The 14,037-nt window shown below is 40.4% G+C and overlaps 1 protein-coding gene across 1 annotated transcript; it reads left to right on the forward strand.

Annotated features, from left to right (window-relative positions):
- Nucleotides 1-671: 671 nt before the first annotated feature.
- LOC146498605 (interferon-induced protein 44-like) lies at nucleotides 672-12,812 on the forward strand. The gene is made up of 9 exons (XM_085142147.1): nucleotides 672-770; nucleotides 1,151-1,165; nucleotides 5,530-5,550; nucleotides 5,658-5,697; nucleotides 6,236-6,437; nucleotides 6,560-6,715; nucleotides 7,010-7,178; nucleotides 11,714-11,814; nucleotides 11,955-12,812. Exons 1-9 carry the CDS (start codon nucleotides 767-769, stop codon nucleotides 12,114-12,116), a joined length of 870 nt encoding a protein of 289 aa, XP_084998273.1. The 5' UTR covers nucleotides 672-766; the 3' UTR covers nucleotides 12,117-12,812.
- The last annotated feature ends 1,225 nt before the right edge of the window (nucleotides 12,813-14,037 follow it).

The raw sequence follows: 14,037 nt of genomic DNA on the forward strand, positions 1-14,037 counted from the left end.
GGCGAGTACTGAAATGCAAGTACTCGTACTCGTACTCGTTTCCAAAAAAGTGGTATCGGTGCATCCCTAGTTCAAATCTTACCTGTCCAACCAAACTTTTTCTGTTATACTGGGGCTTAGTGCCCTCATACCTCTCTGATCTTTTAAACTGTTACACTCCTGCAACATCACTGAGGTCTCCTGTATAAAGTTAACGGATCGGTTCAGGGTTATCCTTGGTGTGAAGACAGATAGCTGTGTTCACATTGATGTCCAGCATTATAACTTAAACTGCTGAAGCAAATGAAATCTTTTTAAATGACAGATATTTCTCCTGTACTTCCTCCTGAAGAAATTTGAACATGACAATTCTGAGGTGAACACAAGCATCAGCAGCACAGCTGTGTCTGAAGTCAAGATGGGGCACATTTGCTTATTTTATACAAAATAATGTGATGATGTTTGGTTATCTTGAGGAGATAGCTCTTCAACTGTCACCATGTTAACATGTGTGTTTTCTAAATCAGCAGCACATGTTAAAGCAATTCATATACAGTCAGTAAAGCAGTTTAGAGAGAAGACAGAAATATTTACCCGGATCCGTCTACCACGTGATTTACAGTAAATCCTGTACTTCTCAGCAGCACTGTTTACTTTCACTTTCAGAGAGAGAGAGAGTGTGTGTGTGTGAGAGAGAGAGCGATTGCGTGGACTTACACTTATCTCCTCACTCTCTTGCTATCCTTCATAGGACACTGTTTAAAGTTTTGACTACTACTACAAGATTATGGGTGAGTCAGAATCAGTTTGTTTTTGCCATCATTTGTGCATTTTCTTTCCAGTACTAAGTCTTCTGCTGCTGACAGTGGTATCTCTAAGACCATCAGCAGTGGTAGTTAAAATCTGTACTTCCTGTATTTAATTATCTGCAGTTTATCACAGACATTTCAGCTTGATCAAGTAAAACTAATGTCATGGTACATTTATGGGCATGTTTGATGTAATTTGAGTGATTGTTTCTTTATAAACAGCAGTCAGGACAGTTCATGCTGGACCTGATTATTGTAGGGTCTTTACCGTGCTATGTAAAGCACATTGAGCCAGCTATCGTGCTGTATAAATAAAACTGAATTGAATTTAATCATTTGATCATCTGGCATTTTCTCTACAGGGGCTACTTCTTCTGGTAAGTGGCACAAAGAGACATTTTCTCAGTCTTAATGTTATACATAGAGTTTCACTTTTATTTTACAAACTGACTCAAACAAATAGAATTCACATTATAATACATTTTTATTTGTCTTTAATTAGGCTGGTTTAAAGAAATGAAATCAGCTTTTTTGTACCACTGATGCTGAAAAGTGCAAATCTGTACATTTTGAACCTCTGAGTTCGACTTTATATCATGCATAGGGCTGTATGAAGTATGAAGGACTCTGAGATAAAGGAATAAACTAGAGGAGGCGGCTTCACTTGCTTTAACAAGATGCTCAGAAACTCAAAAATGCAAAAAAAAAAAACAGGCCAGTAGAAACAAGGAGGTAGGAGTTACTGTAGCTCCTGTGAAAACGAAGGTCTCAAATCAGAAGTACCTGACCCCGTGGTATAATTCTCAAACACGTAGCCTAAAGCAGATGACTCGTAAGCTGGACAGGAAATGGTGTGTCACAAATTTAGAGGGTCATCATTTAGCCTGGAGAAATAGTTTGTTGCTTTATAAGAAAGCCCTCCGTAAAGCCAGAACAGCTTACTACTCATCACTGATTGAAGAAAATAAGAACAACCCAGGTTTCTCTTCAGCTCTGTAGCCAGGCTGACAAAAAGTCAGAGCTCTATTGAGCCAACCATCCCTTTAACGTTAACTAGTAATGACTTCATGAACTTCTTCACAAATAAAATTTTTATCATTAGAGAAAAAATTACCAATAATCATCCCACAGATGTAATATTATCTACAGCTACTCTTAGTACCATTGATGTTAAGTTAGACTCTTTTTCTCCAATCGATCTTTCTGAGTTAACTTCAATAATTACTTCCTCCTAACCATCAACGTGTCTTTTAGACCCCATTCCTACAAAACTGCCTTCAACGCACATATTAAACAAATATGTAAGACTGCTTTCTTCCATTTGCGCAACATCTCTAAAGTTAGAAATATCCTGTCTCTTATTGACGCTGAAAAACCAGTTCATGCATTTATTACTTCCAGGCTGGACTACTGTAATTCATTATTATTAGGATGTTGTAAAAAAGCCTTCAGTTAATCCAAAATGCTGCAGCAAGAGTACTGACAGGGTCTAGAAAGAGAGAGCATATTTCTCCTGTTTTGGCTTCCTGTTAAATCCAGAATTGAATTCAAAATCCTGCTCCTCACATACAAGGTCTTAAATAATCAGGCCCCATCTTATCTTAATGACCTTGTAGTACCATATCACCCTATTAGAGCACTTCGCTCTCGCTCTGCAGGCCTACTTGTTGTTCCTAGAGTATTTAAAAGTAGAATGGGAGGCAGAGCCTTCAGTTTTCAGGCCCCTCTTTTGTGGAACCAGCTTCCAGTTTGGATTCAGGAGACAGACACTATCTCTACTTTCAATATTAGGCTTAAAACTTTCCTTTTTGCTAAAGCATATAGTTAGGGCTGGACCAGGTGACCCTGATTCCTCCCTGCCGGGGATCCCATGATGCATTGAGTTTTTCCTTTCCAGTCACCTTTCTCACTCACTATGTATTAACAGACCTCTCTGCATTGAATCATACCTGTTATTAACCTCTGTCTCTCTTCCACAGCATGTCTTTTATCCTGTCTTCCTTCTCTCACCCCAACCGGTTGCAGCAGATGGCCGCCCCTCCCTGAGCCTGGTTCTGCTGGAGGTTTCTTCCTGTTAAAAGGGAGTTTTTCCTTCCCACTGTCGCCAAAGTGCTTGCTCATAGGGGGTCATATGATTGTTGGGTTTTTCCTCTGTATCTACTGTACAATATGAAGCTTTTTCTGTCCAATATAAAGAAATATGATGATAAAGCAGAAGCACCTTAAGGCAACTTTTGTTGTGATTTGGTGCTATATAAATAAAATTGAATTGAAATTGAATTGAGTTAACCAGTTTTAAGGTTCTTCTTATGAGAAAAGACCAATGAGCTCACAGTATCAATTTTCTTCAATTTATCGAAGGTTCAAGTTAATAACGGTGCTGTGTCCCTTTCCTTCAGTAAGCCAACTACATGTCATGTTATGCTTTTTGGCAGGCGGGATTCGACCCAACAGCAGGACTCACAGGAAACTAGGAGTGAACTTAGGACCGCAGCTTTATTGCTGTAGCACAGACATAAAATAAGAGTCCATGGCTCTTATGTTTGGATTGTCAAACAAGAAACTATGAACATAAAAACTAGGAATCTAAACTGGGATAGAGAACTAGGGAAAATACAAAGAGCACTGAGGAAACACAAAGGATGGAGAGGGTATGACGCGACAATGACAGACAGAAACACAGGGCATAAATACACTGAGGGAAAAACAAGGGAATGAGACACAAAAGTAGAGCACAGCTAGAAGTAATTAGACATAACAAGACAAGAGGAAGCAAAACTAGACACATGACAGAAACACAGACTTGACACTGAACAAAGGGAACACGGAGCACAGAGACAGGAGTGACATGAGACACGACTGACTGGGGAACAAAATAATAAACATGAAGACCAAACAAACCCTACACTAAACACGAGGACACAGGAACAAAACCTAAGTACAAGAATTTACAGAGCAAAGAAGAACTAGCATGCTCGAAATACAAAACAGAAACCAAAACACTAGTGATCGTAAACTGGCATGAAATCACTGATTAATAACAATAATAACTCAGTCAAAACACTGAGTCACAGACCCAGGACCATGACACTATACATGAACAGTGTTGGACAAGTTACTTTGAAAAATTATTAGTTATAGTTACTAGTTACTTCTTCAAAAAGACTAACTGAGTTAGTAACTGGGTTACAATATTTAAAAAGTAACTACTTTCTGGGAAAAGTAACTATTGCATTAATTTAAAAAACCTTTAACCCTCTGGGTTCCAGGGTATAATTGGTTGTTCTTGACTACTTCTGGTTTTACCTCTACGTTTGGCCTTTAAATCGATTTACCTTGCCCTGTTTGGTTTCATTATTTTCAGCACAACCTCACATGTCTCAGTTTACTGTTGTTTTCTAATTTTGACATTCTGTATTAACACAATTGATCTAAAATTAGACAAAAAAACCACAAATGTGTTTAACAAATCATTTTCATAACCTGAAATTCAAATATAAATTGTATATTTTAAAAACCTATGCACAACTTTTACAAACAACAAAGTTATATGCAGTAATTTACCCTAAAATGCAGGCGAGGCAGAGGGTTTTGTAACCATTTCAAACTATTTAGAGAACAATCAGGTGTTCTGCATCAAATAAGATGCCAAACAAATTATCTGTGCCACTGAAAAGCTATTTCTGTCCATTATAAGACAGAGAAGCAGGCCTGACAACAGGTGTATCATTCCTCATTCCTTGCCTCATTGTTCTGACAAACACAACAAAACTAACGACTACACTACACACTAACTACACAAGACAACACACTAACTACACACTAACACTAACTACTGTCAGACCTGACAGCTGTGTGAAGGACTAAAAAGCTCTCCAGAGAGTGATCCGTACAGCAGAACGCTGCTGCAGGATTGCTCTCCCCCCGCTTCAGGACACCTACACCAGGAGATGCCGGACTAGAGCAGATACTGAAGGACCCGTCCCATCCTGGCAACAAACTGTTTCAACTTCTGCAATCCACTAGAAGGTTCCTCATCATCCGGGCAAGGACAGAGAGACTCAAGAGGAGCTTCTATCCCCAAGCCATCCGGGCCCTAAACACACACACCCGCCCTCTCACATCATCTATAATTGACTCTTCCAGACACTTAAACCCAGGCACAATGTACATTTCAAATTCTTTAATTTTAAATATGTTTATATTGTCTATTCTGTAAAATAGTCAGATGTCTATTTTTATTAATGTACAGAATTCACCTGCTTGCTGCTACTACTGCACATTCACCCAATGTATGTACTATATATATAATGTTCTTCCTCTACCCAACCCCCCCCCCCCCCCCTTCCCACCCCCCATTTTGTCGAGGAGCATGTCAGGTTACATTTCACTGTGTGTTATACTTGTATAACTATGCATGTGACAAATAAAGAACCTTGAACCTTGAACTACACTCCTAACACACTAAGCCTCACACATCTCTATTGTCAAAACTCTCTCTCTCTTTTGCTCTCTCTCCACCTCCTAAAACTTCCCCCTCTTCCTAAGCAACCAAATATCACATGTTGCCATATCATTTTTTGATATGTTGCCATGGTGCATTTTTCCACCAATTGGAAATGGGGGGTTGTTTTGTTTGTGCTTGCAAGCAGAGAGTACTTTCGACAGCTGGGATAAGTTTCATTAACATGCACAGTTTGTATGCATGAATGTTGACTTAATATTTTTCTCTCTTCTAAAGTTGAGACTCCACCCTCTCTCGGTGAGTCCGATGATTTCTGAACATTATTCAGATAAAATATCCTCATTATTCTCACTCAACAATGATATGAATGAATTTGTCTCTTTTTTCTTTCGGCTTCCCTTTAGCTGGATGCATGGATAAACCATGGAGAACAGTTTCTTGGGGGTGAGTTTCTTTTCACACACAATTGAATACATCATTAATGCAGAATGAGCAGTTGGAACCAGCTGAGGACTAGTTAATAATATCACTTACTCCTCTCATCCTCTTTCAATGCAGCACAGATAAAAGTGTTCCAGCATAAACTGTCAGGAGTTTCAGCACAGCAGTGCAGAGCATGTTTTATTAGGCAGCCATTAAAACTTGAAGCCTTAATGTTTTATTTCTAGAGAACATGATGCTACTTTAGACGTCCCAGCGCATGAGCAGGCTGACACAGTTCATTGCAGTTCAAACAGGTTTTATTTTTCTTTGCTTTGCAGCTTCCCACTATAACTTTTTGTAACACGCCAACATTGCTTCCCTTATTCTGTCTCCCGAATAAGTGAAACACAGACACCTCTATCCCAGTTAGCTACTGTGTGAAATAGGAGAGACACACTTAGACGATGGCTGGCAGCTGTGCTCCACCCCTCCCCTGTATCTGAGCTACGAACCACACCACAGCCGACTTACATCATGTTATTTTTTTTATTTTGAACAGAAATAACCAGGAAGCACTTCAGTATGTGCAGGAATACAAGCCTGAAGAAAACAGAGTCAAACACCTCCGAGTTCTTCTGTACGGGCCCGTTGGATCTGGAAAGTCCAGTTTCATCAGCTCTGTCAGCAGTGTCGTGCGAGGCAGAATTGCGATTCCTGCTGCAGCCAGTGCAATAACTTCTGACAGAAGTTTCACTACAAGGGTAAGAAAACTTCAAAGCTTCAGCTCACTGCTTTTTCAAACTGTTCCTTTACGTTTGTGGCAGAGGGAGAAACAATAGACCTAACTGTCGATAAACTAACACCTAATCTGTTTCTCTTTTAGTATCAAACTCATAAAATAAAAGAAGGAAGAGGAAACTCAGCTACAGTTTACCCTGTGGTCTTCAATGATGTCATGGGTCTGGAGGGGACTGACTCTGGTGTTCATCCTGATGACATCAAACTGGCCATGATGGGTCACGTGAAGGAGGGTCACCTGGTACATCAGCCTTTTCATTATTTCATTCAATGACATTCAATGAGAGCTGTGATCTATGTACATTAAGAGTTTTCAGTAGACTAGTGATAGTACTTACCTTCAGTAACAGACTGGAAGCAGTCCTGTGACACAGTTAAACTCTAACAGCTACATGGATTCACTGCTTTAAACATCAAAGTAATAATATTAGTAGTAATAAGATTAATAAACAGCTTCTATCTGCAGCTTCAAACTTCCATGAGACAGACCAACTCCTGGCTATTTTTTTAATGTTTTTTTTTACTGGTTTTCTAGTTCAACCCAGTGGCTCCACTGTCAGAAAACCATCCTGAATACAACCCCACCCCCTCGGCAGAAGATAAAGTTCATGTTCTGGTCTGTGTGCTTTCTGCCAACGCATCAGAAATTAAGGACCCAGTTCTGGAGAAGATGTACAGAGTCAGACAGATGGCCGGTGACCTTGGTAAGAGATCATCAGCATGTTCTCACAGAGCAGCAGCTTTCCTCTGTCCACTCACAAATCTGGACAGGACCAAGAGTTATAGCAAGTTTAAGAAAAGATTTCTTGGTCAATTGTGGAAAAAGATGTGAAATATTAAGTCAAATATTTGGCCAAAGTTCAGGACAAACATCGCATGTTCTGAGTTTAGTGAAGACTGTTGTAAATCAGGGGCTTAAAAATAAGCTGAAGTTAGGTGAATAATATATACATTCAAGATTAAAGATTCTTTATTTGTCACATGCATGTTTATAAGATAAGATAAGATAAGATAAGATAAGATAAGACTTTATTGATCTCACGACGGGGAAATTTTTACGTTACCTCAGCTCAGGTACAGATATCAGCAGGAAATACAAAAATACAAATAAGTACAACCAATGAAAAAAGCAAGATAATACACTATGTACAACGGTAGCATACACAGTATGTGATTATGGATATGGCTGTGGAAATATGCAAGACATAAACTATATAGCTTAACCACTACTATTCCTATATATAGACATGTACACACACACATGTACACACTAAATATATGTGTACATACATGTATACCTACACATGTCCATACACATAGAAGGTCCATTATGCATGAAGTGGTGACCGTGGATGTTCACAGTGTCCAGTGACTTATGACATCGTGATTGAGGAGTTATAGAGTCTAACTGCTGTTGGGATGAATGATCTGCGAAAGCGCTGCTTCCTGCAGCGAGGGTGTTTCAGTCTCTGACTGAAGGAGCTGCTCAGCCCACTCACAGACTCGTGCAGTGGGTGATGTGGGTTGTTCATGATGGATGTCAGCTTTACTAACATCCACCTCCACAGACTCCAGAGGACATCCCAGTACGGAGCAAGACGTCCGAACAAGTTTCTTAATCCTGCTTCTGTCCTTGCATCCACTCCCCCAGCAGGCCATTGCATAGAAAAGGGAAGATGCTACCACAGTGTCATAGAATGTCCTTAATAGAGTCCTGCAGACTCCGAAGGACTTCAGTCTCCTCAGCAGGTGGAGTCGACTCTGGTCCTTCTCATACAGGATGTCTGTATTTGTAGTCCGGTCCAGTTTATTGTTGAGGTGAACAACCAGGTACTTATAAGAGTCCACTATCTCAATGTCTTTCCCTTGGATTTTCACTGGTGTTGTAGGGGGTGACTTCCTCCTGAAGTCTATGATCATCTCCTTTGTCTTGCCGGCGCTGATTTAGAGTACGTTGGTCTCACACCAGCCAACGAAGTCAGTGATGACCCCCCTGTATTCCTGATCATTCCCGTCTGATACGCATCCAATGATGGCTGTATCATGTGAGAATAGATGGCAATCGTCCAACTTATAACAGAATCCTGAAGTGTAAAAGCTGAACAGGAAAGGTGAGAGAACTGTGCCCTGTGGTGCCCCCGTGCTGCAGATTACCACCTCGGACACACAGTCATGGAGCCTCACATACTGTGGTCTGTTGGTAAGGTAGTCGATGGTCCATGCAGTCAGCTGTTTGCCTACTCCGGCTCCCTCCAGCGTCCCTTTCAATAGTGTAGGTTGTGTTGCAAAAGCAGTTTCACCCCGGTTCGTATATTCGTCAGGACTCCAGAAAGAACACCGGGACTCAGTAGTCAATTAACAGCACTTTTATTAATACACACTTATTGATTACACCTTCTAGAAGGGAGATGTACAGGACCCCGGACCTTCTCAGCAGATCTCAACTCCTTTGTCTGTTACATGCAGTTTTGTATAAATGACCCCCCTCCTCAACCCTCTACAAGGTGCCATAAAACTAAGTGCTATGTCTACATACTTTTACTTGTGTGAATGCCTACATGTGCGCGTTCCCGTGTGTCTATGTGAGTGCCCGTGAGTGAGTGTGCGTGTGGATGTGTGTGCGTGACAGTTAAAACACTGTGGGTGTAGGTGACTCCCTAGAGGTCATAAAAAAACCATCTCCCTTCCAGACCACAGTTATCCAGTTACAAATGTAGAGTCCTTTCACAGTTCAACTGGGGGAGGGGTCTCCTACAATCTACTCCTAAGTTCATGACACAGTCAGGCCTTTATTACATTGAGGGCAGTGTCAGTGTCTCTACAATAATTCTACATTCTATGTTAACACATTTCTAAACTCTAAAATAAGCTAAACATTCCTACAGTTGGATGGTGTTGAAAGCACTGGAGAAGTCAAAAAACATGATCCTCACAGTGCTCCCCGCCTGCTCTAGGTGATCGGTGTAACAGGTAGATGACAGTGTCATCCAACCCAATTCCAGAACGGTAGGCGAACTGCAGAGGGTCCATCGCTGAGCCCACCAGTGGCAGAAGGTGGTGCAGGATGAGCCTTTCCAAGGTCTTCATCAGATGAGAAGTCAAGGCCACAGGCCTGAAGTGATATATTCAGTGATTATAGAGATATAACACACAGTCAAATGTGACCTGATACACTCCTCGACTGTGCAAAAAAGAGAGAGACAGAACTTTTTGTACAGTGAATGAGTATATACATAGAGGACATTATGTGCAGCAAGTGGGTGAGTTATGTATGTTATATAAATAAAGATAAAATACACTGAACAAAAATATAAATGCAACACTTTAGTTTTTGCTGCCATTTTCCATGAGCTGAACTTAAAGATTTGGAAAATTTTCTACATAAATCAAGGACCCATTACTATCAAATAGGGATGCACCGATACCGGTATCGGGTATCGTCCTCGATACCACATTTTCTAAAGTACTCGTACTCGTTAAAAGTCCCCCGATACCGAGGACCGATACCACGGTCTGAGACCTGTCTATGTTTGAGCGGCATGTAAGGGGTTAATCACAGGCGCTGAGAATTTTTTTTTTTTTTATAATTATTTGTTCTGTAATATGTTGCATACAACATGCTTTTCATTTTAAATAAATGTTCTTAATTCCAAAATAGTCCCTTGTTTGTTTGTTTTTTGTTAAATTATAGGACTAAAGCTGTTACCTGTAAATTTAAATCATGTTTTTATTAAGTACTCCGTATCGGTATCGGCGAGTACTGAAATGCAAGTACTCGTACTCGTACTCGTACTCGTTTCCAAAAAAGTGGTATCGGTGCATCCCTACTATGAAATATTGTTCACAAATCTGTGTGGCCTTTATTTATATACTGAATGCTATTGACACCCTTTTCTCAAGAAGTCTGGGCTCGGAAGAGCCCGAGTGCCCCTTTCCCTGCCGGATACACGATGGACGGGTGGAAGAAATGGAGGATCGTGTGCCTGGCGGGACTGTCAATCAAGGACGGTGAAGACATCGACCTATTCAGAAACATGATAACAGGGTTCTTGCTGATCGGAGCTGGCCAACCTGGCCAGGGCCAACCTGGCTTATCGGAGAATTAAGAAAGCGGAACTGGCTGTTCAAACCCCCACAAGGCTGCCCGCTGGGGTTGAAACGATGGGACAAGGCGCGACTTCTCACAATGGGCTCACTGAGTCCAGCATGGATAAGATCTTGGAAAAGCCTACGGCTGCCATGAATACTCAGAATAAGCCCTTTGAGCGTAAATTGGATTGCATCATGGATAAGTTCACTCAGAATAACACCTCTGAGTGAAAGTTGGATCACATCTTGGAGCAGCTCACTGCGGTCGTGAGATCTCAGAATCTGCTCTTTGAGCACAAGAATGACAACACCACGGAGCGCAAGTTTGATAACATCATGGAGAAGCTCGCGGCTCCCTAATGGGAGACCAGTGTCGGAGTGCTAAAGAACAGCTTTGAAATTCTCATCATTTGTTCGCATAAAAAGAAAAACCGCCATCATAATGTGGCTATCCCTTCGGCGTCAGCTGTGGGCTCAAGGCTGGAGCTGAACAAAAACTCCCTGATAACGACTGTGTTTAGACTGTTCTTCCCATTCCATGCAAAGCCACCTGGGTTGGCTGGAAGACTGTTTACTTAGCCTGGCAGGGCGAAGGACACTGTCTCAGCTGAACTCTGGACACACACACACTGATACACACTCACTCATCCCTCCTCCTTCTCCAAACGCCTTCGGTGCTTGTCCCCTCCTGGAGAACACGGCAGGTCTGGGCCCAGCGCTGGAAAAATAGCTGCAGGGCAGGATGGCTGCTGTGTTTGCTTCGGACAACTCCTCACCCCCTATCCACCCCTGTTGCTTGTCACGTGCTTCATAATGTTGTGATGTGGACATTTATGTGCTCTTTGTGCAGAGGAGTTTTTTTGTTTTCTGTTCTCATGCTTCTTAGACATTTTTTTAAGTATGTGAAGTACTACTAGAGGTTTGTGGTATGGGGTAAATAGCCCACCAAGTTTGAGACTTTATAATGCTATTCAAAAACACTCATGCAAAACCAACAATTTCAAAGAAATGACACACATCTCAAACATGCTAATCATTTCTTTTTAACCATGTTTGAAGTGTCAAACAGGCAGGTATGAAGAAATAAACAGCAGAAAGGAAACCTGGACATAAAGATTTTCAATTGTTGACATAATGTTTCCACCTGCAGGGATTCCTCATGTGATGATAGTTACAAAAATTGATGAGGCCTGTCCTGAAGCTGAAAAGGACCTGAAGAACGTGTATAATAGCAAATACCTGAAGAAGAAGGTGAGCATCTCTAACTGTACAGAAATATGATGATAAAGCAGAAGCACCTTAAGGCAACTGTTGTTGTGATTAGTGGTATATAAATTAAATTGAATTGAATTGAAACCCTGAACATGATGCGGTGTTTATTTAATTCTCAGATGGAAGAGTACAGCTCAGAGGTGGGAATCCCAGTGAACTGCATCTTTCCCGTGAAGAACTACCACTGTGAAATCAACCTGAAGCCCGATGTTCACACATTGATTCTGAGTGCGCTCAAACACATTATTGACTTTGGAGATGATTTTATTGAGAAAGCGTAAATGTCTGATTTTGGAACCAAGGGTGCATCCAGGTGGAGGTGAAAGATTAGAAAAATCAAAAGTCATGTGAGATTATTATGCTGTCATATGTTACATTATATCTGTAATCAAAATGATTGAATCATGATAATGCTGTAGGCCACATTATACTTGTTATTATAGATTGTGTAATCATTATGTAGTTTTAGTTTGCATTATACCTTTGAGTTAGAAGAATGTGAAAATCATTAGATTTATTAGATTGCTTTGTATTATCCTATACTGCTGATTTACTATGAATGAGTTACACTGTTTTATGATTTCATACTGCTGAGTTATGAAGAGAAGATTGTGTGCAGGGAGTCGGGGCCTTGCTTTTCTGTTAGTAGAGAGAACAGAGCACACTGCACGGGAGCTTCACCCCCACCTTTGTTGGAAGCAGAAAGACAGGGACCCAAGGTCATAACTCAGGCTCACTGAGAGTTAGAAAGTATGTCGATGTGGACACCAGAGGCTATAAGAGTTTGAGTAATGCTCCACCATTTTGAGATTTGCTGTGACCCTCTTCATGCATGTCTCCCCATCCGGATGGTATATGCTCAAAAGTGTTTGTATGGAATAATAAGAATTGTATGGAATAAAACAATTGTTGATTGAGCATTTATACACCGAGTGTTGTTCTTCCTTCAGCCCAAAGATCAAAGAATTGGGAGATTTAACAGTCATCATAAATAACAAAGCACTGTTTGAAAGATTGACAAAAGTTAAGGTAAAGGACAGAAGATTAATGTATAAATATCCACTGAAAAGTCTGAGCAGGTAATAATGACAATAACAAAATCTACTACTAGTGTCTGATATATATTCATCTTAAGGATCTGTAATGAGTGTGTTTGTACATCTTGTTCTTTGTTCCACCACATCCAAAACCTCTGTATCAGGAATCATAAAGAAGCGTGGAGATTACTTCCAGCTTAAACTATATATTTTACTCCCTTCTTCACTCTGTCTAAAAATATAATATATGGAAAAAGAGATCACGTGGGCCTGTCTGAAAACAGACCTTCCCTCAGATAAAACAGAAAAAGTAAAAACATCATTCACCTACAATATGAGTTCAACAATCCATTATAAAGTCCGCCACAACAATCTAATACACAGTTCTGAATTAGAGCAAAATATGAGATTGAGGTGGAGAGATATGTCTGACATTTGTGATTGGGGACATGACTTATTATTATAAATGGTCTTTGAATAAAGTTGTACTTAACATTTGACCCATTCACTATTTTCATGAATGCTGGTACTATTAAAACATGTCCTTTAACAGCTCGTGCCAGTGATTTATATTTTCACAGCTTTTTCAGCATATGGGACAATTAAAACATAATAAACTGTATGTAAACACTTTCAGTTGAGTGTAGCATTGCTTGTCTGTGCTTACAGTGTTTGATAATTTTCTTGCTTTACTGGAGTAGCACAGTGGTACAGTGGTTAGCACTACCACCTCACACAAAGAGTTTTCCTCGTTTGAAGCCTAGCTGGGTTCATCCTATGTGGAATTTGCATGTTTTCCCAGTTCTTCAATTCAATTTCATTTATACAATGCCAAATCCCAACAACAGTTGCCTCAAGGCACTTTATACTATAAGGCAAAGACCCTACAATAATACAGAGTATCAGTTGGAGCCAAAGTTGGAACCTAAGGAGAAGTCTCAAAAACACTGATGTTATGAATATGCTATAATTATAAGTATGTACTACACAGAAATATGAAATATGAACTATGCAAGTTATAAACAGTTGTAAACATTTATAGAATATGCTATGTGCACCTTAGCATATGTTACTTCCAATGGTGAAACTCCTGTATAGTGCTTCGTTTCCGGTGTGATATTTGCACCTTGTTTACGGTCAGGTTTTCCAAACAAAGTCAACCAAA

This window comes from Neolamprologus multifasciatus, chromosome 18 (assembly GCF_963576455.1).
Source record: "Neolamprologus multifasciatus chromosome 18, fNeoMul1.2, whole genome shotgun sequence".
NCBI classification, from domain to species: Eukaryota; Metazoa; Chordata; class Actinopteri; order Cichliformes; family Cichlidae; genus Neolamprologus; species Neolamprologus multifasciatus.

Excerpts from the sequence above, each read along its gene's own strand:
- LOC146498605 (XM_085142147.1), top strand. Across the intron at positions 6,716-7,009 it reads ACGTGAAGGAGGGTCACCTG|TTCAACCCAGTGGCTCCACT; the intron begins GTACATCAGCCT and ends CTGGTTTTCTAG. Across the intron at positions 7,179-11,713 it reads ACAGATGGCCGGTGACCTTG|GGATTCCTCATGTGATGATA; the intron begins GTAAGAGATCAT and ends TTCCACCTGCAG.